At 37.0% G+C, this 24854-nt stretch overlaps 1 protein-coding gene across 1 annotated transcript in view; it reads right to left on the bottom strand.

Annotated features, from left to right (window-relative positions):
• Positions 1-24854, bottom strand: part of NEO1 (neogenin 1) — a 234430-nt gene that overhangs the window by 94612 nt on the left and 114964 nt on the right. Inside the window, exons 6-7 of the mRNA XM_052646281.1 lie at positions 9597-9751; positions 7773-7893 (exon numbers count right to left, since the gene is read on the bottom strand). Of these exons, the coding sequence (XP_052502241.1) occupies positions 7773-7893; positions 9597-9751 (276 nt within the window). The remainder of the gene's footprint in view (positions 1-7772; positions 7894-9596; positions 9752-24854) is intronic.

The following is a 24854-nucleotide window of genomic DNA, read 5'->3' as shown; positions in this document are numbered from 1 at the left end:
GTTAACAATTCTGTAGTGGATACTTGAAAGCTGCTATGAATATTGAACTTTAATGTTTGCACCATAACAACAAAAGGATGTGTTAACTAACCTTATTGGTGGTAAACATTTTGCAATATATATATATATATGCATCAAATCATCACATTGTACACTCAGTGTTCACCTTAAACTTACACAATGTTTTATATGTTAATTATGTCTCAATAAAGCTGCAGCGGTGGAAAGGAAGTATGTTTGAGACATACTCATTCTCAAATAATACTTCCCAATTTGATTAGAAACTGTTTCCTAGTGTTGTTGCACAGATGTTTCATATATTTTAACTATAATTATGAAATTTCATTTAATGTTCATAGGTGATAATTTACTTAAAAATCATGCTATCCAATTATATCACAGCCCAACTCTGGGTGCTTGAAAGTACCTTCCTGCATCCAAGCACTAGCCAACAGCTTGATGGTCAGGATTTACAGCTACATACTTCCAAGGAGAATTGGAAAATTCCTTTTACAAAAATAAGACTTTGTGTCAAAGACACTCAAATACTTTCAGTTCAGTTCAGTCGCTCAGTCGTGTCCGACTCTTTGCAACCCCATGAATTGCAGCACGCCAGGCCTCCCTGTCCATCACCAACTATCAGAGTTCACTCAAACTCACATCCATCAAGTCGGTGATGCCATCCAGCCATCTCAACCTCTGTAGTCCTCTTCTCCTCCTGCCCTCAATCCCTCCCAGCATCAGAGTCTTTTCCTATGAGTCAACTCTTCGCATGAGGTGGCCAAAGTACTGGAGTTTCAGCTTTAGCATCATTCCTTCCAAAGAACACTGAGGGCTGATCTCCTTTAGAATGGACTGGTTGGATCTTCTTGCATTCGAAGGGACTCTCAAGAGACTTCTCCAACACCACAGTTCAAAAGCATCAATTCTTCGGCGCTCAGCTTTCTTCATAGTCCAATTCTCACATCCATACATGACCACTGGAAAAACCATAGCCTTGACTAGATATGGACCTTTGCTGGCAAAGTAATGTCTCTGCTTTTGAATATGCTGTCTAGGTTGGTCACGTTACTTTTAAACAAGGTATGGGAAGATAAGCACCATCGCAAGTTTCCACTTTCCATAATTTACTCCCTGGTGTTTCTAGTGCCTAAGTGTCTCAGAGGTAGCAGTGACGATGTGCTAGCAGACTCTGCAGTTCGTAGATCTCCATCACAGGTCCTCCTTGGAATTAGTCACCATTGAGCATCTTCTAGTTATCTACATACCAAGTCTGACTTTTTTCTCTTGTCCTTTAATCCTCAACCTCCTGCCCCTCTTCTGCTTTTCCCTACCTACCCAAATTTCTTTAAATTTAAAAAATTTTAAGTGACACAGACTTTCACTGACCCTCACAAACTATCAGGGTTAAAAGATACGTTATCAGAGTAGAATGCCTGGCAAATTTTTTTTTTTAAAGGGCGAGAGAGTTATGTTTTAGGTTTTGTGGGACATATGGTCTCAGTCTAAACTACTCACTTCTGCCATTATAGAGTCAAAATTTTTTACAGACTGGACAGACAATCTGTGAACAAATGTCTGTGGCTGTGTCCAATAAAACTTTATACACAAAACCAGGAGGCTGGCTGGATATGGCCTGTGGGCCACTATTTGCCAACTTTAATCTTGTCCATCCTCCTTTGAATACCTCTACAACAATGATTCCCAAATTGCACCTTTTAAGATATCAATGGGTCTACTTAAAAAAAAAAAAATCATGGCCAAATAGATTTGGGAAATACTATATATATGAACTGAACCTGTACTGGAGAAGGAAATGGCAACCCACTCCAGTGCTCTTGCCTTGAGAATCCCAGGGACAGGGGAGCCTGGTTGGCTGTCGCACAGAGTCGGACACGACTGAAGTGACTTAGCAGCAGCAGCATATATGCTCATGGAGATTCACAATGCTATGAACACAAAGGGAAAAGTTCCAAGTGGGTCAGACTCTACCCTTCTCCCGCAGGCTACTTGAGTTTCTGGTCCTTGTTCCACTAAATCAAAGGATACCAATGAGGTTTATCAGAATTTGCTGTTTACTTCCTGCCACACAGCCCAGCTCTCTTGTGAAGGGCATTATTTGCAATATTTAACTGCTATCCATGATGTTTTTGGTAAAGTTCTCAAAATTATGTATTTGGTATCTTGTCTAAACCACAGCACTGACTGAAAGATGGCTTTGCTATTAATTAAAAAAAAAAAACTTACTAATTATAAAAGTAATATAGAGCTATTTTAGAAGACTGAGAAAATATCACTACCTAAAGATAACCACTGTTAACATTTTGGTGTGGGAATGTCTAAATGTGTAACATATTAATCTTTTCAACTAAATTTAGATTATTTGATATATATTATTTTGTACTTTACCATTTAACCAAGATTTTCCTGGTATCAGTAAAGACTGTTAAAAGACATGGTTTTTAATGGCCAAATAACTTTTCCATCATAAGTTTGTATACTATACTTATTTTAACTATTTCCTCTATTTTGGGATATGCAAGTCATTTCCTAACTCTTTTCTCTGTATCCCTACCTTTTTCTCTTTTAATTACTAGTGCTGATATTAATAGTTCTTGTCCTAATCTCTGATTCCTTCCTTAGAGAAAAATCCTAAAACAACAATTAAAGGGTTGAGTCAGTAATTTTTAAGATAATTGTCCAAATGGATTTAGTAAATGATGTAACAATTTACATTTTCACTGAGGGTGAAAGACACAAACATAATCACCCTAACCAGTCATAATAAATGAACATTATAGTGAATGTTCATTAAAATACATAAAATCTTTATTAGGTAAAAATGGCATATCACCAAAAGTGATTTAATTTTATATCTTCAAGTGAGGTGAAACCTTTGTCATGTTTAGAAACTATCTTTCTTTGCCATATTGTGAATTATATGCTTATGCTAGTCACTTAATCATACCCATTTGTGAGCATTCCTGTTACATTCACAACACTCAGTTCAGTTCAGTTGCTCAGTCGTGTCTGACTCTCTGCAACCCCATGAACCGCAGCACACCAGGCCTCCCTGTCCATCACCAACTCTCGGAGTTTACCCAAACTCATGTCCATTCAGTCGGTGATACCATCCACCCAAATTTATGTAATTCTTATATTCTTCCCTAGCTTGTCCTCTTTAGTTAAAGTATTTCTCATACTTTACATGTAGCTTACAGTTTTATGTACGCTTCACATTTCTTAAAGTGAAGTCGCTCAGTTGCGTCCGACTCTTTGTGACCCCATGGACTGTAGCCCACCAGGCTCCTCCATCCATGGAATTTTCTAGGCAAGAGTACTGGAGTGGGTTGCCACTTCCTTCTCCAGGGGATCTTCCCAACCCAGGGATCGAACCCAGGTCTGCCGCATTGCAGGCAGACGCTTTACGGTCTGAGCCACTTTACATATAAAACATTTAAAATTTTATATCCTGAGACACCAAATTTTTCCATCTGTATTCTTTCATTTCTTTTATAAGTTAAATTATGATAGATTAGAATCTAAATGCTTATTAACTGGTGAATGAATTAACAAATCCTGGTGTACTGTAAATGGTGAGACTCTATCATCTTTCAACATTTTAATGGATTTAATTTAAATTTTAACTCTATTTCATTGATATAAGGTAAATGTATAGTTTCTTTCTTTCCAAATCACTAACAAATTGTTTATGCCATATAATGTATTATCCTTAAACCTACACTGATTTTATATTTCTCTTTTTCATACATTCAAGAATTGTGAAGTGTTATTTTTTCTATATAAGTTCCCTTTCCCAGATTCTTTTAGACTACCATATTTTTAAAATGATATACATAAGGTTGAGATTAGAGAGAAGTGTTTTAAAAATCAGCAGGATAGATGCAGGTTCTATTAGAAATAACTTAAGTAACTGGAACTGGTAAGAAGGAAAAACCAGTAAGGGGATAAATCCTATCTTTAAGTAGATAACATAAGACATTGAGGTGTAAGTCCACAGAAAATAGTGGTGGTTTAAGGCAGAAATAAGAATGAGCTCCTGACCATTATATATATTTGTTACTTGGTGATAAGGTCATGGTTGGGGAAGGTGGGATTTTCGGTTGTTCTAATACAATTTTGGCTAAGATCAAGTATAATATGGGTGCTTCTCAGGTGGCAAAATGGTAAAGAATCCACCTGCCAAGCAGAAGACGTGGGTTCAATCCCTGGGTTGGGAAGATCCCCTGGAGGAGGGCATGCAACTCACTGCAGTGTTCTTGCCTGGGGAATCCCATGGACAGAGGAGCCTGTGGGCTACAGAGAGTCAGAGACAACTCAGCAACTGAGCACACAATACAGCCTCAATATTAGATAGGCCTGGTGCCTCTTCTTTCCATGGCAGCCAGAATCTGCTTTGTATTTGTGTTGGTCTTTAGTGATAGTTCCCTATTCTTCTTTCAGTAGTAAAGACCTCTCCTAGCTATTGGTGTAGGATCATAGGGCCCAAAGTAGTTTTATGCACTTCTTTCAGAGGTAAAGGGTTTTCTCTTCTACCCTTCCACAGCAGCAGTGGGTCTTTGCCTGTGTCCTACAGACCAGACGTTCCTCCCCCAAGAAGCAGAGTAGCTTTGCTTCTAATGTCCTCCCAGTAATTTATGAAATAAGGTTTTCTGCCCCCGCCCTACTTGTTGGAGGCTTAAGGGAGTCTGGGTAAATGGGAGGGGCTTTGTACCTGTCCCCTAGCATCCACGGATCACCTCCTTCACCTGTACTCCACCAAAATGACTTTTTCCGAGTTCTCTACCTTGTCCCCAGTCTTAACACTGGACATCCTCGGAAGCCCCAGTGAAATATATTTGCAGGCAAGTGTGAACACCCCTTTTATCTGAGGCCCCCAGTGATTCCAAACTAGGCCATACTTAGTCTTCAAAATTCTGTTAAAATTTTAGTTAATTTCTTCTTATGCATTTCTATGGCAGCCATCTCTTTCTCTCATGTTCTACCAAGGGTGAAACAATTCATGACCCATTCTTTGGGAGAGGAGGGTTGTCTAATTCTTTGCAATTAAGGTTACCTGGTTTTTTCGCAAGTTCAGCTCTCTGATGGGCTCACAGAAATTATGGTTTTGTAGATGATCCAGCTTTTGATCATAGGTGAGGGTGGTACGTTCTAAGTACATTCTTTACAGCTTGAGTAGAAGTTTCCTTCCACTTTGATTAAATTTCTTCTTCTATTTTTGTAAAGGCATGATCATTTTTTCAGTCGCCCGAATAAAACCTTAGAAGTATACTTGATTCCTTTATAATAATGTTTTACATCCAATCAGTTGATAAAGTCTGAATTAGATACTACCATCTCTTTATTAGGATTCTATTTCTCTAGTACAAGTACTTATTATTTCCTCATGGCCTTATAACAATATTTCTTCGGCCACTGTCTTCTAATTAAATCTGACTTTATCATTAGACTCTCTTATTACAGAATTGCTTTGATTGTTTATAACCAACGCCATAATTAATCTGATCCTGTTCTGCCTCAACACGCCACCTTTTTATAGGAACAGATACTCTAATTATTCTGTTTCCATATTGAGCCAGGTCCTCTTTTTAACATCTGGTCCTATCACCTGAAGTCTATTACAAAGGGAACACGTTACATGAAAACCCTCCCTGTTCACACAGAATTCCTCGCTCCTAAACTGTATGCTCCCTTATTGGAATTATTATGGACTGGGTATTCAAGTCATGCACATCTCTCACATCCCTTACAACATCAAAAAACTTCAGAAAGGCAGAAATAAGATTTTATAAACTGTTATAATCTCTTTTCGTTTTCCACAGAAATATTTATCTCACAAATTAAAATACCAAAAATAATAACAAGACATTTACTCTCCTTCTTGGAATCCATGCATCCTTAATGTATACCTGACAAGGTCACTAAAAATTTTCAGTGGCTCACAAAATGTCTGTTTTTGAAAGCTTGTTTCAAAAAGGATAAAACAGAGGTCAGTTCAGTTCAGCTGCTCAGTCATGTCTGACTCTTTGCGACTCCATGGGCTGCAGCACGCCAGGCTTCCCTGTTCATCACCAACTCCTGGAACTTGCTCAAACTCATGTCTATTGAGTTGGTGATGCCATCCAACCATCTCATCCTCTGTTGTCCCCATCTCAAAACAGTATATAAAAATCCTATACGCTATTTCAGTGAAAAGCCAGAGTAGATGCCATCTTTGCCAACGAGCTTTCCTGACCACAATGGAACCTGGACTTAAATTTGACTCAGATATCAAATCAGATGTCTAAAGCAGCTCTTCCTTATGCATCCTTGAGAAATGTACAAAATGAAAAATACTATTCCTGCTAAAACAAATCGTATACCCAACAGTTACCCTTATCAAGTTCACATAAAAGTGTCATCCAACAATTCAACTTCTAATAATTTAGTATGAGAAAATAATCATATAAGGAAGTTTAGCATAGCCTTGTTCATCATAGTAAAAAACAGGAAACAATTTAAATATTAACCAACAGGGAATCGTTTATATAAAACAAAGTGCATATATACTATTCAACAATGAAAAATGTTTATGCAGATCTATATTCAATGATATGGAAACATGTCCAAAGCATGCTGTTGCAAGAAAACAGGTTACAAAACCATATACACATCGATGCATGCTTATACCCAGTACTCCTAGATGGCAGGGATTAAAGCATGTGCCTGTAATCAATTTACTATTTAAGCTCCACATTCATACTTTATTGCCTGCTCTGCAAAAATGAAGCTGAGCCCTTTACATTATTTCTCCTTTTGCCAGCTGACATGTGTTAAAACCTTATCAGTACCGAGTGCTGGTGAGTAGCTTCCTTCAGTACTCCAACTCTGCTGGTGTATTCTTTTTTTTTTAAGCAGAATGCCTTCACTGAGACATCTCCTTGTGAACAACTTTTCCTCAGCACACTAGACGGCAGGCTTTTAGCAAGCTTCTGTGGGACGGGAGCATGGCTATTTCTCCATCACCCATTACACCATGGCCACATCCTCTCCAACACGGTCTGGATCAGCCCGGAGAGAGGCCTCTTCCTGAACATTCTCAGACCTTTGGGTTGTGGCTGCTCCTATGTCTGCCATTCTTTTATATTCATTAGAATTCTTTTTACTTCTTACTAGCCAATTCCTTGGTACTTCAATCCCCTGTTATCGTTAACAGATTTTTACTAAACAATATTCAATTTTTTAAATTGGTTTTAAGTGAAATTACTTTGCAGTTTCCCTAGAACTGACCCTGACTGATACAAAATGAGTTTTTTCTCCCCTTTGTACTTCTCAATGTTGTCTGAATTTTTAGTAAGTATTTTTTGGGTGTGTGAAAATCAGAAAAGGCAAGTAAATTTTTACTTTGGAAAAATTAAAGAAAAATTCACTGCAAAATAAACATTAAAGTTCTTCTACTTTAATAGATTAGAAATATATTTGTAAGATTAAATAAGATTAAATCTGAAGAGTATCCATTTATTGTGTAAGACTATAAATGTTCAGTTTTTCTTTTCTTAATACCAATTTCTTTGCAACATTATCCAAAACTGTGTTTCTCACTTAAAAAAATAATTTAGACGGCTATTTTTTCTCTCTTAGTTATGTCATATATTAGCCTTTATAAACAGTTTATTAATCACTAGGTATCCTGGAGTGATAGGTCCTGTGATAGGTATGAGCTCTTCACACACAGTCAGTCTCTCTCATCTTACTAATTCAGCCCCTCTTACCATGTTCAAGAATTATCAGCTGGGCTCCAGCTTGTGCATTTCCAACATCATTTTCAGCAATGCATTGATAGAACCCTTCATCTGATTTCACCAGACCCAAAACTTGAAGATTATGTTCCTTCTGAGGAAGAAAAAAATAAAATTTTATGATTCAACTCATGAACATTAGTTCAGATCTCAAGGATACGCTCTTTCTGGAGAGAAAAAAAACAAGTACAATTATATGATTCATATACTGAATATTATTTACCTATGAACATGTTGACTCAATTTTAATGACAAGGTACTGACTTAACTGACTAGAAAAGGAAGCACTATCATCAACAATTAAGAATTCAATCCTTATAGAAAGGCATGTCTGCAATGTATGCAAACTTATACCTTTGCTTGGTGGAATATCTGGCATGCAATACTATGTCACCATAGTGAAAGTCTGAATTTGTGAATTCAAGGTACTTTCTTAAAATTATTTCTAATATCTATCATTATAACAGATTAGAACCCCCCCTATATAAAAGTTTTACTTTACTAGCATGTGAGATGAGTGCAACTGTGTGGTAGTTTGAGCATTCTCTGGCATTGCCTTTCTTTGGGATTGGAACGAAAACTGACTTTTTCCAGTCCTGTGGCCATGGGGTCGAAAAGAGTCGGACACGCCTGAGTGACTGAACTGAACTGATATAAAGGTTTTTCTTAAACTATCAAGTACCATATGAATGTCAGCTATTATTATTGCTATTGATATAATACAACATAAGTTTAAGATTTTTTATAATAGGATGAAAATAATGATAAAGAGTAAAATGCTAAGTTAACTGTAACATACTGCTTTTTAATTAGGATTAAATACTTGTGAATTACTTTTTTGTAACATTATGCATTTTAAAAATAGAAACTGTATTCCTATGAAGAATGAATTACTTATGTGAGAAATTTATAATTAAACATTAAGTCTTTAACAACTATAATTACTTCTGATTATGTCTATGAATATCATATATGCATCTTAAGATATATCATTTTAAAACCTAGATAATGCTATTATAAGGATATTAGATAATGATAATAGTAACAGTGGATATTTACTAAAGTGAAAGTTAAAGTCGCTCAGTTGTGTCCGACTTTTTGTGATCCTAGGACTATACAGTCCATGGAATTCTCTAGGACAGAATATTGGAGTGGGTAGCTGGTCCCTTCTCCAGGGGATCTTCCCAACCCAGGGATTGAACCCAGGTCTCCTGCATTGCAAGTGGATTCTTCACCAGCATTTACTATATATCTATGAAGTAAAAAGCAGAAATGGCTGAGTCTTCTTAATAGATTAAGGCTAATTAATTACTTTTGCTTTACTTTTTAAAAGAATCTTTATGTCTATTTTCACAACAACTGCCCAACACTGGGTATACTTATTTTGAAGAGCCTGAGCATCAGTATAACAAGGACAGATTTCTGCTCCTTGACTAAAGAGCTATTAAGACAACTGGGACATGTGAATACACACACAGGATAATCATTACCCAGAAGGTGGTGCAGGCTGTATTTACAAATGCTAGTATGTCTGAGTTGGAGGACTAGACTGTTGATCAGGGAACATGAATTGCAGGCTGAGTTCGAACACTGGTTTCCTCTGTGATTGTATGTGAGCTACCAAAACATTTCTGGGCTAGGTTTCTCATCAGCGAATGAAAAGATTATATTCTAAGTGAATTTTTCTATGTTCATCATAATATACCAGTTCATGTATTGTGGATAACAGATCTCTTGGTGACTACATTTAAAGAGACTTAAAGGTTTCAGAGCTAAGTTTCTTTGAAAGATACTTACTACAATCTTAAAGTAATCACTTGGGATAACCATATCCCCATTCTTGACCCACTTCACAGTTGGAGTTGGCTTTCCAGTGACTTCACATTCAAACACGATATCCATAGATTCATGAGCATATATATTAGTAGGCTGCTTCAGGAATTCAGGTTGGGCTTTAAAATAGAAAGGATATTAAGATATTAATAAAAGTAAAAACAGTTATTTGTATTTCAAGCAATTAAAAAGTCACAGAATTCATAAAGTTTTTAATTATTTGAGACTTTTACATGTTTTAGAAAAACGTAACATATATTTCTAAACATATGTTAGGAACATATGTTTAAAAATTGATATTCTGGTCTACTTAACTGGCAGAATAATTATAATGATAATTCTGAGTTTCTCTGTTGAGAAATATTTACTAAGTTGACTGAAAAACTGGAAAGTTCTAAGCTGTCTTTAAAAATGAATATGAAAGTCTATTTCCTTAAGATTTAAACCATTTTGGAAGAGCCACGATTACAATTCAAAAAGAGTTGTTAAAACTGACATCATCTTCCTTTTCAGTCAGATTGATGAGTAACCCACCCTCCAAAGAAATATAAATGTCACATTCAGTTCAGTTCAGTTGCTCAGTTGTGTCCAACTCTTTGCAACCCCATGGACTGCAGTATGCCAGGCCTCCCTGTCCATCACCAACTCCCGGAGCTTACTCAAACTCATTTCCATCGAGTCGGTGATGCCATCCAACCATCTCATCCTCTGTCGTTCCCTTATTCTCCTGCTTTCAATCTTTCCCAGAATTAGGGTCTTTTTCAAGGAGTCAGTTCTTCACATCAGGTGGCCAAAGTATTGGAGTTTCAGCTTCAGCATCAGTCCTTCCAATGAATATCCAGGACTGATTTCCTTTAGGGTGGACTGGTTGGATCTCCTTGCAGTCCAAGGGACTCTCAAGAGTCTTCTCCAACACCACAGTACAAAAGCATCAATTCTTCAGCACTCAGCTTTCTTCACAGTCCAAATCTCACATCCATATATGACTGCTGGAAAAACCACAGCTTTGACTAGATGGACCTTTGTTGGCAAAGTAATGTCTCTGCTTTTTAATATGCTGTCTCGGTTGGTCAAAACTTCTCTGCCAAGAAGCAAGTATCTTTTAATTTCATGGCTGAAGTCACCATCTGCAGTGATTTTAGAGCCCCAAAAATAAAGTCTCTCACTGTTTCCATTGTTTCCTCATCTATTTGCCATGAAGTGATGGGACCAGATGCCGTGATCTTAGTTTCTGAATGCTGAGTTTTAACCCAGATTTTTCCCTCTCCTCTTTCACTTTCATCAAGAGGTTCCTTAGTTCTTCTTCACTTTCTGCCATAAGAGTGGTGTCATCTGAGTATCTGAGGTTATTGATATTTCTCCCAGCAATCTTGATTCCAGTTTGTGCTTCATCCAGCCTGGCATTTCACATGATGTACTCTGCATATAAGTCAAATAAGCAGGGTAACAATATACAGCCTTGACGTACTCATTTCCCAATTTGGAACCAGTCTGCTATTCCATGTCTGGTTCTAACTGTTGCTTCTTGACCTGCATATAGATTTCTCAGGAGGCAGGTAAGGTGGTCTGGTATTCCCATCTCTTTAAGAATTTTCCACAGTTTGTTGTGATCCACACAGTCAAAGGCTTTGGTGTAGTCAATAAAGCAGAAGTAGCTGTTTTCCTCTAATGTCACATTAGAGGCCTTAAATAGTTCCCTCACTGCAACACACACATTTCCATTAGTAACACTCTTCATTACATGAAATGGTTTTTAAGGGTGGGAGGTAGAGACAGAATCTTTGGGGACGAGTTAGATACATCTGGAAAAGCTTGATAACTCCAGTATCTCCCTTTCCCCTTAACCCAAAGTTGTAAATTATTGGCTTAAAAAGAACAAGATTCAAGTAAGATTTTGTATTTAAAGGGTAATAGTAGATCTAGTCCAGCTTCCTACATAATGCCGTAATTTCCTATTCCTACAACACACATGACAAGTGGAACTTACAAACTTCTGTTTGAAGTTCCAAATGACAAGGAATTCCCTACATCAAATAATGACAACAGCAGCATTAAAGAAAACAAACAAACAAACAAACAGCTGGGCTAAAATATGCTCAGCCTGCTGGAATTCTGATTGTGATTGGGGTGAATCTGCAGCAATTTAACACCTTAATAACACTGAGTGTTCCTTTCTATGAACATGGTTTCTCACTCCATTATTTAGACCTTTGGTTTCTCTCGTCAATGTTTTACATATTTCAATATACAAATTTTGTTCACACTTAGTTATGTGTATCCCTGAGTATTTCAAAAACTCTGATGCCACTGTAAGTGGCACATACTTTTTTTTTTTAGTTTCTAATTGTTCACTTAGTATTGAGAGACGAAATTGATTTACGCGTAATTGACCTTTTATCCCATGGTTATGCCTAACATATTCATTAGTTTCAGCAGCTTTTTATAGATAATTCTGGGATTATCTATATAGGCCATGTTGCCTGTGAATAGAGACAGTTTTATTTCTTTCTTTCTGATCTTCTTTTCTCTTTTTTCATTTTTTTAATCTACTACACTGACTAGACAGGTTCAGGTCCTGGGAAGAAGTCGAGACTGGCTTTATAATTTGAGTAAATGAAGAGTAAGAGTATAGAGAGCAGGCAGAATCCCAAGTAAGCAGCAGAAGCCAAGAAGGGTAAGAATGTATATAATATTAAGAAGTAACATAGTAACACAATCAAGAAAATAAAGTCTGCACAACTAGATGAAGTCAGGGAAACCTATTAACAGTGAATTTAACTCTTTTCAAACATTGGTTATTGTTGTTGTTCAGTAGTCCAGTGGTGTCTGACTGTTTGTGACCCCATGGACTGCAGCACGCCAGGCCTCCCTGTCCTTCACCACCTCCCGGAGTTTGCCCAAGTTCATTTTCATTGCATCAGTGATGCTGTCCAGCCATCTCATCCTCTGACACCCTCTTCTCCTTCTGCCCTCAATAATTCCCAGCATCAGGGACTTTTCCAGTCAGTCGTCTGTTTGCATCCGTTCAGTTCAGTTGCTCAGTCATGTCCGACACTTTACAACCCCATGGATGGCAGCACGCCAGGCTTACCTGTCCATCACCAACTCCTGGAGCTTGCTCAAACTCATGTCCATTGAGTCGGTGATGCCATCCAACCATCTCATCTTCTGTTGTCCCCTTCTCTTCCTGCCTTCAATCTTTCCCAGCATCAGGGTCTTTTCCAAGGAGTCAGTTCTTCACATCAAGTGACCAAAGTATTGGAGTTTTAGCTTCAGCATCTGAACTTCCAATGAATATTCAGGAATGATTTCCTTTACAATTGACTGGTTTGATCTCCTTGCAGTCCAAGGGACTCTCAAGAGTCTTCTCCAACACCACAGTTCAAAAGCATCAATTCTTTGGCACTCAGCTTTCTTTATAGTCCAACTCTCACATCCATATATGACTGCTGGAAAAACCACAGCTTTGACTAGACAGACCTTTGTTGGCAAAGTAATGTCTCTGCTTTTTAACATGCTGTCTAGACTGGTCATAGCTTTTCTCCTAAGGAGCAAGCATCTTTTAATTTCATGGCTGCAGTAACCATCTGCAATGATTTTGGAGCCCCAAACTAAAGTCTCTCACTGTTTCCATTGTTTCCCCGTCTATTGGCCATGAAGTAACGGGACTGGATGCCATGATCTTAGTTTTTTGAATGTTGAGTTTTAAGCCAACTTCTCACATCAGATGACCAAGTGTTCGCATCAGATGACCAAAATTCAGCTTCAGCATCAGTCCTTTCAGTGAATATTTAGGGTTGACCTCTAAACATTGGTTAGTCACCTGTATTTATCCTTCTGTGAATTATCTACACACGTACTCCGCTATTTTTTCAGTTAGAGTATTCACAATTTTCTTATCTATTTGTAAGAGCTTTTCACATTATGCCAGTTACCAATTCATGGTCTCTCAGCTCCAAATCCATTCTTCTTTGTAAGAGACCACTTCATAGGCAGTGCCCTGTCCTTCCATCAGGAGGGTTCATAATGTGTGACTGTGCCTCTCGTGATGTTAAAAGCCTTTGATAATCACAAAAGGAGTTGCAAAACAGTACTACTCATTCTATCATTCCTTCTACAAAAAGAATGAGCTGAATTTGCAGCAACTTAACACCTTTACAATGCTGAATCTTCCTTTCTATGATTCTCCTCATCAATTATTTGGTTACCCTTAAGCATAACACCTATTGAAAGAACAGGATAATGCTTGATTCTTTTCCTGTGCCTACCAATTTTCAAAACAATGATCTGGTTCTCTAATATCACATCCCAAATGTGATCAGTGAAGGCTTTTTAAAAGTATTATTATGGGTTTGTGAATTAAAATATATTTGGTTTGTTTCAATCCACTAAAGTTAACCCTCTTTTCATTTTCATACTACCCCATCTTTGACCAAAAGAAGATCCACTGGAATTTCCTGAGTCCTTTTTGACATGACCCGAGTGGTCTTTAGTATCTTCTGGTCACTGATTTTAGGCCCTATTTGCGGATAAAGCCAGGAAATCTGTACTTGTTAAATATAAAATTATGATTTCATTTTATTATCTCCAATTAAGTTTGGGACTATAGGTTTTAACTGGAACCTATTCATTTTACATCTCTATTTCCTTTCTCTCATGCAAAAAATTTGTTCTCAGTGATGTCAACTTAATTCCTTATATGCTTTATCTTACACCCAGCAGACTCAGAATAACAGTACCAACATTTCCATCAAGAGAAAAAAGTTGAGGATTTTGGGAGTTTTGTCCTTGTGCATATTGTGCTAGGTGTTTATTGTCCACTTACTATGTTACATTTATTTGAAACAGTTACTTTCACTTGGAATTTTAACTCTCTGTGTGGCTATACTACCAAGTAGTTACACATTTAGAGTCATTTGTTTCATTTTGCTTCTCCTGTCTGGCAATTTTAAATATACCAAAAAAAAAAAAAGGTATATTCCAACAGGTCTTGCTTCTACCCTGTTTTCTCTACCCTTTTCCCTCTCTTCACCTATATTGGTAACCATGAACATTTTTAGAAAACGATTTACCCTTCCACTTAAAAAATTATAAGCAAATAGTCACATACAATTTGTATCCATCCCTCTTCTTTGGATTAAATAATTACACACGAAATTATCTTTTCTACGTTCAAAGCCTTCAGTCTTTAACCCCTATGGTACCGTTTCTGAGGAACTGACATATTCCTTAAGTCTAAAGGACTGAGACTCCCCTTAAGGCAGAGTACATAATTCTGGAAAACAGCAACATTCTCTTCAAAAGAAAATCCAATTAATATAATTTTAGTATGCATTTTTAGTAAGCAGACTTTCGAGGACTATTAGAAAAAATCATCACACACAATGTTCCATTCATCATTTACTTTTCCCTTTCGTGAATCATAAAATAATACCTTTAAAATGTTCTCTGGATCTTAACTTCTCTGTAGATAGAATTCACCCCAATTAAACACAATGTAAGAGCAGATGTTTGTGGTTGGGAAGTTAAATTGATAACCAGAGAGCAAATGAGTCAATTACCATAAGAAAATAAGCATCGTAATGGAAGATTATGCATTTTGTTACCAACGAGATAATTAACCTTCAAATTCTCTTTGACAGTTCCCTATCCCTTCTAATGCCATCATCATTACACGAATAATTTTAATTGCTAAATGCACAAGTAGAACCTAATACTAAAACATATTATACTTGCAAAATTCCCTTACTGGAAACATCAGTGAATCACATCAGTGTTATATAATGCTAGAAATTGCCACTCAATTCAAACAGAAAACAATACAGGGCCAACACCAATGTTTCAAGGTTACTTGATTATTTAGAAGATGTACCAGTTTTCGTTTACATTAGCTCTGAAATGTTGGAGTTTCTATTGTTTGATTTTAAACGCTTAAGTACTGAAATTCTTAAAAAAGTACTTCAAGTAGAGAAACAAAGCAATTTTGCCCATTTTATGTTAAACCACACACTTGCTGTTTTTAAGTTTCTTTTCTATAATTCACAAAATTACATGTAAGTCCTTAAAGAAAACCCAACAAAAAAGCCCAAGCATTTTTAACAGCCTGAAATCCCTTCATGGATATTGTCTGACAGTCTAATCATAAATATGTTATAAGTACTGGCTCAACTAATGGAACAAAAATACATTAGAACCCTTAATACTTCTTGAGAAAGCTTCTTGTTCCAAGGAAGGTAAATGTTTCCCTTAATCTCCAGGTGAAACAGGTGAAACCAGTTATGAAGCAACGTTAAGACAGAGTTGCCACACGGCCTTTAAATTACATTTCTATCCTCTCCCTGCACGTCCACGCCAGGTGCATTCCATTTCCTTAACCCTACTTCTCAACTTAGCTAACAGGTACTCATCCTTCAGATTTTTAAAAACAATCCCTTAAAGAAGCTTTTCTTGATCCACAGCATCCCACCCCCTGCCCTTTCTTCCCCATTCCTAGGCCATCACTGCCTTATTTACTACGGAAACCTCAGTGGCCTAAACCATAACAGGTGTTCAATGCTGTTGTTCAATAGTTGTTGACATCAATGGTTACCTGAATTGTAAAAATTCCATTAGTCAGCACTATCAAAAAATTACATGTTGAGAATAAGAATTTTTCAAGCATTCTCAAGTTTCTCAAGGATTTAATGTTTTATACCACTGCTTCTCCAATAGAAATGAATAAATCTATTCTTTGCTGTGAATTTTCTGCATACGTTTTAAAATGTGCTTTTAAATGTTTATGATAATATAAAATCTTAATACTCATATAACTTCAGTGCTCACATTTATGTTTATAAGCTGGCTTATGTGTTTGTAGAATTTATTTCTAGTGCAATGTTTCTCAAACTTGGGGTCTTAGGGTGCTTAAAGCTCTTAAATTGGATGAACATCTATAAACATGATTTTTTATGTGTGAAGAATTCACAAAAATCTTTATTAAATGTAGGTTCCTCTTCCCTGACAAGACTGAACAGGCATTCTTTGAATGATAGCCCTCTATTATTATGAGGAACATTAACTGTGTGCCATGTTTACGCAGAGAAGGCATGGAGGCCTCAAGGTTGATTATTTTCACTTTGTATTATACATACATTAGACATGCTCCCAAAACAGCTAAACTCAATCTGTAAGCTCTCTCCTTTCAGGACTGTGTAAATGTACAAATGACTCAGGACAATGTTTCTCCAAGAGAGAATCATAGGCTACATGCAGAGAAATGCCAAGATTCTCAGAAAAATGTTGGTTGTTGGGTTTCGCCACACATGCTTGAGAATTCCAAACAGTCACAGAATCATCATCTTAACAAGTTTTCCCAGATTACTCTACCGTGCTAAGGTGTGAGAACCTTGGATGAGAAGTCACTAAAGGAGAACACTGTCCACATCACCACCTTTCTATATACACGAGAACTCCCCAATTCTTCTGCCTTCCAGGACCACAAAATTCATTTGTTTGCTCAATTATTAAACAGGTATTTAAATGAGCAACTACTAAGCTACAAAGACATTTCACTGCATGCTGTGAGTGGGATAATAAAGACGTGTTTAACAAACTGTTAAGAAAAAGGTATGACATTTTAAGAGAAGACGACCAAGTGTTTTACAGATGTGAATTCAAAGGGAAGAGATGTAACTACCAGTGATGCGTAGAAGGATACACAGAAAACTGGTTCAGTGGTTACTGCATAGGAGGATAACTGGGAAAGTTGGGAAACGAGCAGAGTGGCTTGTTACCACATACTTTCCCCCTCAAATTAAAAAAAAAATGGTAAAATAAGCAAAATATGAAATTTACTATCCTAATCATTTTTAAGTGCACAATTCAGTGGTATTAAGCACATTCATAAGTTGGGGCAACCATTACCACAAGAACTCTTCATTTTGTAAAACTGAAAACTCCATACGTATTAAACAGTAACACCCTACTCTGCGGCCTCCCACAAGTCCCTGGTAACCACCATTCTAATTTCCATCTCTATTATTTGACTACTCTAAGTACCTCATATAAGTGGATTCATATGGTATTTGTCTTTTTTGTGGTATTTGTCATTACAGATAATATGCATCTCTGTATACAGATCTTTGTACACATGTGTAAGATCTTCAGGAGAACAGAATCTTAGCAGGAATAGCTAGTCAAGGTGATTTCATATTTAAAAATTTTATAAATATTACCACAGGCTATACAAGTTTTATGTTCCCATCAAAGAACCATTATCAGTAAGACTAATTTACATTCTACTAGAGGGCCTAGTTAGTACAATTTAAAAAAAGAAAAATATAGATACAGGGGTGAGGTTGGAGAAATCTGTTCCCCCAAACAAGTACACCATGGCAATGACTACCAGAACATTCAAGTAACCTTTCATGGAAAAATGCCAGTGTGTACTGTTATACTATTTGTAGTCAAGGGGAAACTTCAATGATTTAATCAACTGGATAATAACTAAACTATGGTACACCTAGCTGAAGGATATGTTATAGCCTTCCCATTCAAAATGTGGGACCAACAACAGCATTGGCATCATCTGGGAGCTTGTTAGCAACACAGGATTTGTGTCCTCCACCCTAAACCCTCTGATTCACTATCAGCATTTTTACAAAATCTCTAACATTTTAACTGTATGTTAAAAGTTTAATAAATAAGCACTGCTTTGAGCATTTAAACACTGAGCAGTCTGACATGTACAAACATGGAATAATCTAAAGACTGTCAAAAGCAATGTCAAAAAGCAGTTTGTAGAGCAACACAGATGGATGGAATGGTCCTATTTATTACCAAAAACTATATATTTCTAGATGTACACATCTGTAAGTGCTTTTAAAAGACAGTTTAGAGGTATATACACTAAACTGATGATGAAGGTTACTTCTGAGGAAGCGGGTGGGAATGAGGATGGGACATTGAAGATTTATGTTGTTAACATGGTTTGACTCTTTAACAGTGGTACTGTATTTCTTATAAAATTTAAAAAGGAAAAATTAAAGCCAAAACAGTAAACTGAAAAGCTGTTAGAACTAAATATAAAATTTTAACCTAGCAGTATAAATGCTTAACATCCTTTTCTATGTCACTCATATACAATAAGATATATGTATAAATTTTAAAATATAATTCACAATAATGACAAAAACAATTAAATAGGTATGCACCTAATGAGGAAAGTAAAAAACCTTTAAGAAGATAACTGTAAAATTTTACTAAACAACATAAAAGAAAGTGCAAACACATGGAGCCACCAATAAACACCCAGGCATATAAGAAATTCTCATAATAAAAGTGACACATTAAATCAGGAGGAAAAGATGCCTAACTCAGTAAATAACCCTAGAAATGATGCAGCTCTTCAGAAAAGAATAATGCTGCATTCCAGCCTTATTCCTTATACCAAAATAAAGCCCATATCTAAGATTTAATGGTTAAAAAGAAACAGACCCATAAACAGACTAGAAAGAAAACATGAGATTTTTAAAAATAATCTTGGAAGGAGGACTAAGTATGACATAAACCAAGAAACCATAAAAGGTAAACATACTGTGCTACATAAAACTGCGTCGTTCAGTTCAGTTCAGTTGCTCAGTCATGTCCGACTCTTTGCGACCCCATGAATCGCAGCACGCCAGGCCTCCCTGTCCATCACTAACTCCCAGAGTTCACTCAAACTCATGTCCATCGAGTCAGTGATGCCATCCAGCCGTCTCATCCTCTGTCGTCCCCTTCTCCTCCTACCCCTAATCCCTCCCAGCATCAGAGTCTTTTCCAATGAGTCAACTCTTCGCATGAGGTGGCCAAAGTACTGGAGTTTCAGCTTTAGCATCATTCCCTCCAAAGAAATCCCAGGGCTTATCTCCTTCAGAATGGACCGGTTGGATCTCCTTGCAGTCCAAGGGACTCTCAGGACTCTCAAGAGTCTACTCCAACACCACAGTTCAAAAGCATCAATTCTTCGGCGCTCAGCTTTCTTCACATCCATACATGACCACTGGAAAAACCAGAGCCTTGACTAGACGGACCTCTGTTGGCAAAGTAATGTCTCTGCTTTTCAATATGCATCATTAGAAACTATCATAAATTAAAAGATGGGGGAGAGGGCACAGAAAGGTCTAACTTCTTTAATATATAAAAGTTCTAATAAAGTAAAAAGTTCTCAGTCTTGTGAAAAAATGAGAAAAGGATATGAATGGACAGTGTACAATAAAGAAATACACAATTTCTAAATATATGAAAAGATGTTAAACCTCATGTGTATAAAAATAAGCAAATAAAAATGTCAAGATACTATTTTTTACCTCTTAGGTTGATAAGAGTAGAAGAAATGGACATTTTCATATATCTTGGAATTAATACAAACTGACACAAAGCATAGAGAGAAAGTATAATAAGGCAAAATCTAAGCTGGTTATATTCTTTAAAATCCAGCATTTCACCTTGGGAGATACATCTAACAGACAGACTCACATATTTACATAGACATGAGGGTATTCTCTGCTGGCTGTTTTTAGCAGTAAAAGATTGGAACCATTAACTAGTAAGCTATTTTAACTACAAACCATTAAGACACTCCTGAAATGGTATGGACCTAATAGAAGCAGAAGATACTAGAAAGAGGTGGCAAGAATACAGAGAAGAACTACACAAAAAAGATCTTCATGACCCAGATAACCACGATGGTGTGATCACTTACCTAGAGTCAAATATCTTGGAGTGCAAGTCAAGTGGGCCTTAGGAAGCATCACTACGAACAAAGTTAGTGGAGGCGATGGAATTACAGCTGACCTATTTCAAATCCTAATAGATGATGCTGTGAAAGTGCTGCATTCAATATGCCAGCAAATTTGGAAAACTCAGTAGTCATCACAGGACTGGAAAAGATGAGTTTTCAGTCCAGTCCCAAAGAACAGCAATGCCAAAGAATGTTTAAACTACTTCACAAATGCAGACATTTCACATGCTGGCAAACTAATGCTCAAAATTCTCCAAGCCAGGCTTCAACAGTACATGAACTGAGAACTTCGAGATGTTCAAGCTGGATTTAGAACCAGAGATCAAACTGCCAACATCCAATGGATCATAAAAAAGCAAAACAATTCCAGAAAAACATCTACTTCTACATCTGTGACTACATTAAAGCCTTTGACTGTATGGATCACAACAAACTGTGGAAAATTCTTAAAGAGATGGGAATACCAGGCCATCTCACCTGCCTCCTGAGATACCCGTATGCAGGTCAAGAAGTAACAATTAGAACTGGACATGGAAAAACAGACTGGTTCCAAATTGGGAAAGGAGTACCAAGGCTGTATATTGTCACCTTGCTTATTTAAGTTATATGCAGAGTACATCATGAGAAACGCTGGGCTGGATGTAGCACAAGTTAGAAACAAGATTGTCAGGAGAAATACCAATAACCTCAGATATGCAGATGACACCACCCTTATGGCAGATGAAGGTAAAAAAGGGGAGTAAAAAAGCTGGCTTAAAACTCAACATTCATAAAACTTAAGAACATGGCATCCGGTCCCATCACTTCATAGCAAACAGATGGGGGAAACAGTGGAAACAATGAGATACTTCATTTTCTTGGGCTCCCAAGTCACTGCAGATGGTAACTGCAGCCATGAAATTAAAAGACACTTGCTCCTTGGAAGAAAAGCTATGACCATGCAAACTAGTACAGCTACTACGGAGAACAGTGTGGAGATTCCTTAAAAAATTGTAAATACAACTGCCTTATGACCCAGCAATCCCACTGCTGGGCATACACACCAAGGAAACCAGAATTGAAAGAGACACGTATACCCCAATGTTCATCGCAGCACTGTTTATAATAGCCAGGACATGGAAACAACCTAGATGTCCATCAGCAGATGAATGGATAAGAAAGCTGTGGTACATATACACAATGGAGTATTACTCAGCCATTAAAAGGAATACATTTGAATCAGTTCTAATGAGGTGGATGAAACTGAAGCCTATTATACAGAGTGAAGTAAGCCAGAAAGAAAAACACCAGTACAGTATACTAACACATATATATGGAATTTAGAAAGATGGTAACAATAACCAGATGTTTAGAACAGACTTTTGGACTCTGAGGGAGAGGGAGAGGGTGGGATGATTTGGGAGAATGGCACTGAAACATGTATACCATCATGTAAGAAATGAATCGCCAGTCTATGTTCGATACAGGATACAGGATGCTTGGGGCTGGTGCACAGGGATGATCCAGAGAGATGATATGGCGTGGGAGGTGGGAGGGGGCTTCAGGATTGGGAACTCATGTACACCCGTGGCTGATTCATGTCAATGTATGGCAAAACCAATACAGTATTGTAAAGCAAAATAAAGTAAAACTAAAAATTTAAAAAAAAGAAAAGAAAAGCTATGAGCAACCTAGGCAGCATGTTAAAAAGCAGAGACATTACTTTGCCAACAAAGGTCCATCTAGTAAAGGCTATGGTTTTTCCAGTAGTCACGTATGGATGTGAGAGCTGGACGACAAAGGCGGCTGAGTGCTGAAGAATTGATGCTTTTGAACTGTGGTGTTGGAGAAGACTCTTGAGAGTCCCTTGGACAGCAAGGAGATCAAACCAGTTAATTCTAAAAGAAATCAACCCTGAATATTCATTGGAAGGACTGATGCTGATGCTGAAGCTCTAATACTTTGGCCACGTGATGTGAAGAGCTGACTCCTTGGAAAAGACCTTGATAATGGGAAAGATTGAAAGCGGAAGGAGAAGGGGATGACAGAGGATGAGATGGCTGGATGGCATCCCGACTCAATGGACATGAGTTTGAGCAAGCTCCGGGAGACAGTGAAGGACGGGGAAGCCTGGTGTGCTGCAGTCCATGGGGTTGCAAAGAGTCGAATACAACTGAGCAACTGAACACCACCACTAAACATGCTGGGTAATGGTGGAGTGGCTGATGGCACTTCTGAACTCAAGGGAAGCCAAGAGGAAACTGAACTACATACACCTTTGGCTGGTTTAGTGGGATGATGTATTTCTGTGATTTGCCAAAACATCCATGTAAACACAAGTTGTCTCAGTATAGAATGGATTCCAGAATATTCCTTCTGCCCAGTATACTAACATGACCCAACAAAGACACAAAGGTTCAGAGTCATATTCATGTTACACATCCTAAAGAGCAAAAAAACCCCACTTAACTTTCTATTCTCATAGAAAATGATCTTAAAAGAAAAATCACTGTCCTAAGAGGAGACAGTCAAATAAAATACAGCCAAAATAAATGTGACATAAGTGTAATAGTCAAAAAGTAATGCTATTTTTCTGGAATTTTGTATGGTTTACAGCATTTATTTTTTAAAATAAAACAAACTATAATTTGTTCTGTTTAATCTTCTCATTGTAAATAACTATTCATTTTCTTACACAAGGCTTCCAAAATAATTTTCACTCCAAGCCCCACAAAAGCTGAATCTGCTTGTAATGACAATAATTTCTGACCGCTGATTATACCTAACGTGATTTTTACACATAAAATTTTTGCTTGACTAGGCAAAGAATATCTCTCTGTGAGTCAGTTCAGTCACTCAGTTGTGTCCAACTCTTTGCGACCCCATGGACAGCAGAATATCTCTAGAAAGATGTAAAAAGAAATTAATGGCAGTGGTTGCTTCTGTGGAGGGGGTTGGGACACAGAGTTATATTTCATTATATATATATTTTATCTTGTGGATATGTCATCTATTTAAAACATTTAGCTAAAAACAATAAAAGTGGAGAGACATATATATACCTGGCTGGCCAGATTTGATTTTGTAAAAATGTTTTGAAGTTAATCTATAAAATAAATTCAATGAAATGTCATTTACTATTCCAAGAAAATTTTAAAGAGAACTTGACATGCTGATTTCCCAGTCTATTTTTAGAAATGTAGGAAGCTATATATATAAAACAGAAACAGACTCACAGACATAGAAAACAAACTTACAGTTACCAAAGGGGAAAGGGAGGGGGAGGGATAAATTAGAAGTCTGGGATTAACAGACAGAAACTACTGCATGCAAAAAAGATAAACAACAAGGGTTTACTGGATAGCACAGGGGACTATATTCACTATCTTGTAACTTATAATGGAAAATAATCTGAAAAAATATATATATATCTGAATCACCTTGTTGTATACCCTGAAACTAACATAAATCAACTATATTTCAATTCAAAAATTTTCTGACCAAATTTTTTATTAAAAACAATGAGGAATTCTTAAAAAATATCAAAACTAACTCAAACAGTACAGTATTGATGTAGGAATAGACAAATTGAATGACAAAATGGAGTCTAGAAATAAGACCATATAATTTTAGAAACTGAGATTATATAGGGGTGATATTTCTTTTTTAAAAATTTGTTATTTATTTTGGCCATACCACACTGCATGTAGATCTTAGTTCCCTGAACAGGAATTGAAGCTGCGCCCCCTGTAGTGGAAGCATGGAGTCTTAACCACTAAACCACCAGGGAAGTCCCAGTGATGATATTTCAAATAACTGTAGGGCAAGAATAGTGTTGGTGCAACAATCCATTTGGGAAAATAGAGAGTCTGATCTCTACTTGTTACTATATACTTAAAAAACTCTAGATGAACCAAAGATTAAAAAGTAAAAATAAACTACGAAAGTATTAGAAGAACAAGGGAAAGAATATTTTCAGTTGAGGAGAGAGGGAAATCTGTAGCCTAAGCAAGATCTAATTCCGAGAAAAAAATCTCAACATAGTTGATACATAAAAATGAAAATTTTCTGTATGATAAAATACACCTTAAAATTAAATGATAGATTACAAGAATGTTCATAGTAGCTTTAAGTAGACAAAATTTGGAAACAACTAAAACCTCCACCTGAAGAACCTAACCCACCCCATTTTGTTAAAAAGGACTCCATTTTAGAGTTCTGAGGAAAGAGTCTTTGGAAATCCCCTGACCTCACCCCACCACCTGCGAGCCAATCAGACCCCAGATCAGGATCTCCTGACTTTCAGGACTTATGACCTGCCTGGGAAATCTGAATTAAGCCCGGGAAATGAAAACCAATCAGAATCCAACACCTAACCCTTCCACAGAATGTAACCAATTAGACGTCTCCCAACCTGGAAACTCCCATTTTTTGAATTTTTCGCGCGAGAATACCCTATATAAGCAATATAACCCAGAGTT

Source organism: Budorcas taxicolor, chromosome 10 (genome assembly GCF_023091745.1).
Source record: "Budorcas taxicolor isolate Tak-1 chromosome 10, Takin1.1, whole genome shotgun sequence".
Classification (NCBI taxonomy): domain Eukaryota; kingdom Metazoa; phylum Chordata; class Mammalia; order Artiodactyla; family Bovidae; genus Budorcas; species Budorcas taxicolor.
Note: the sequence above shows the minus strand (reverse complement) of the source record. Positions and strands in the feature narration are given on the sequence as shown.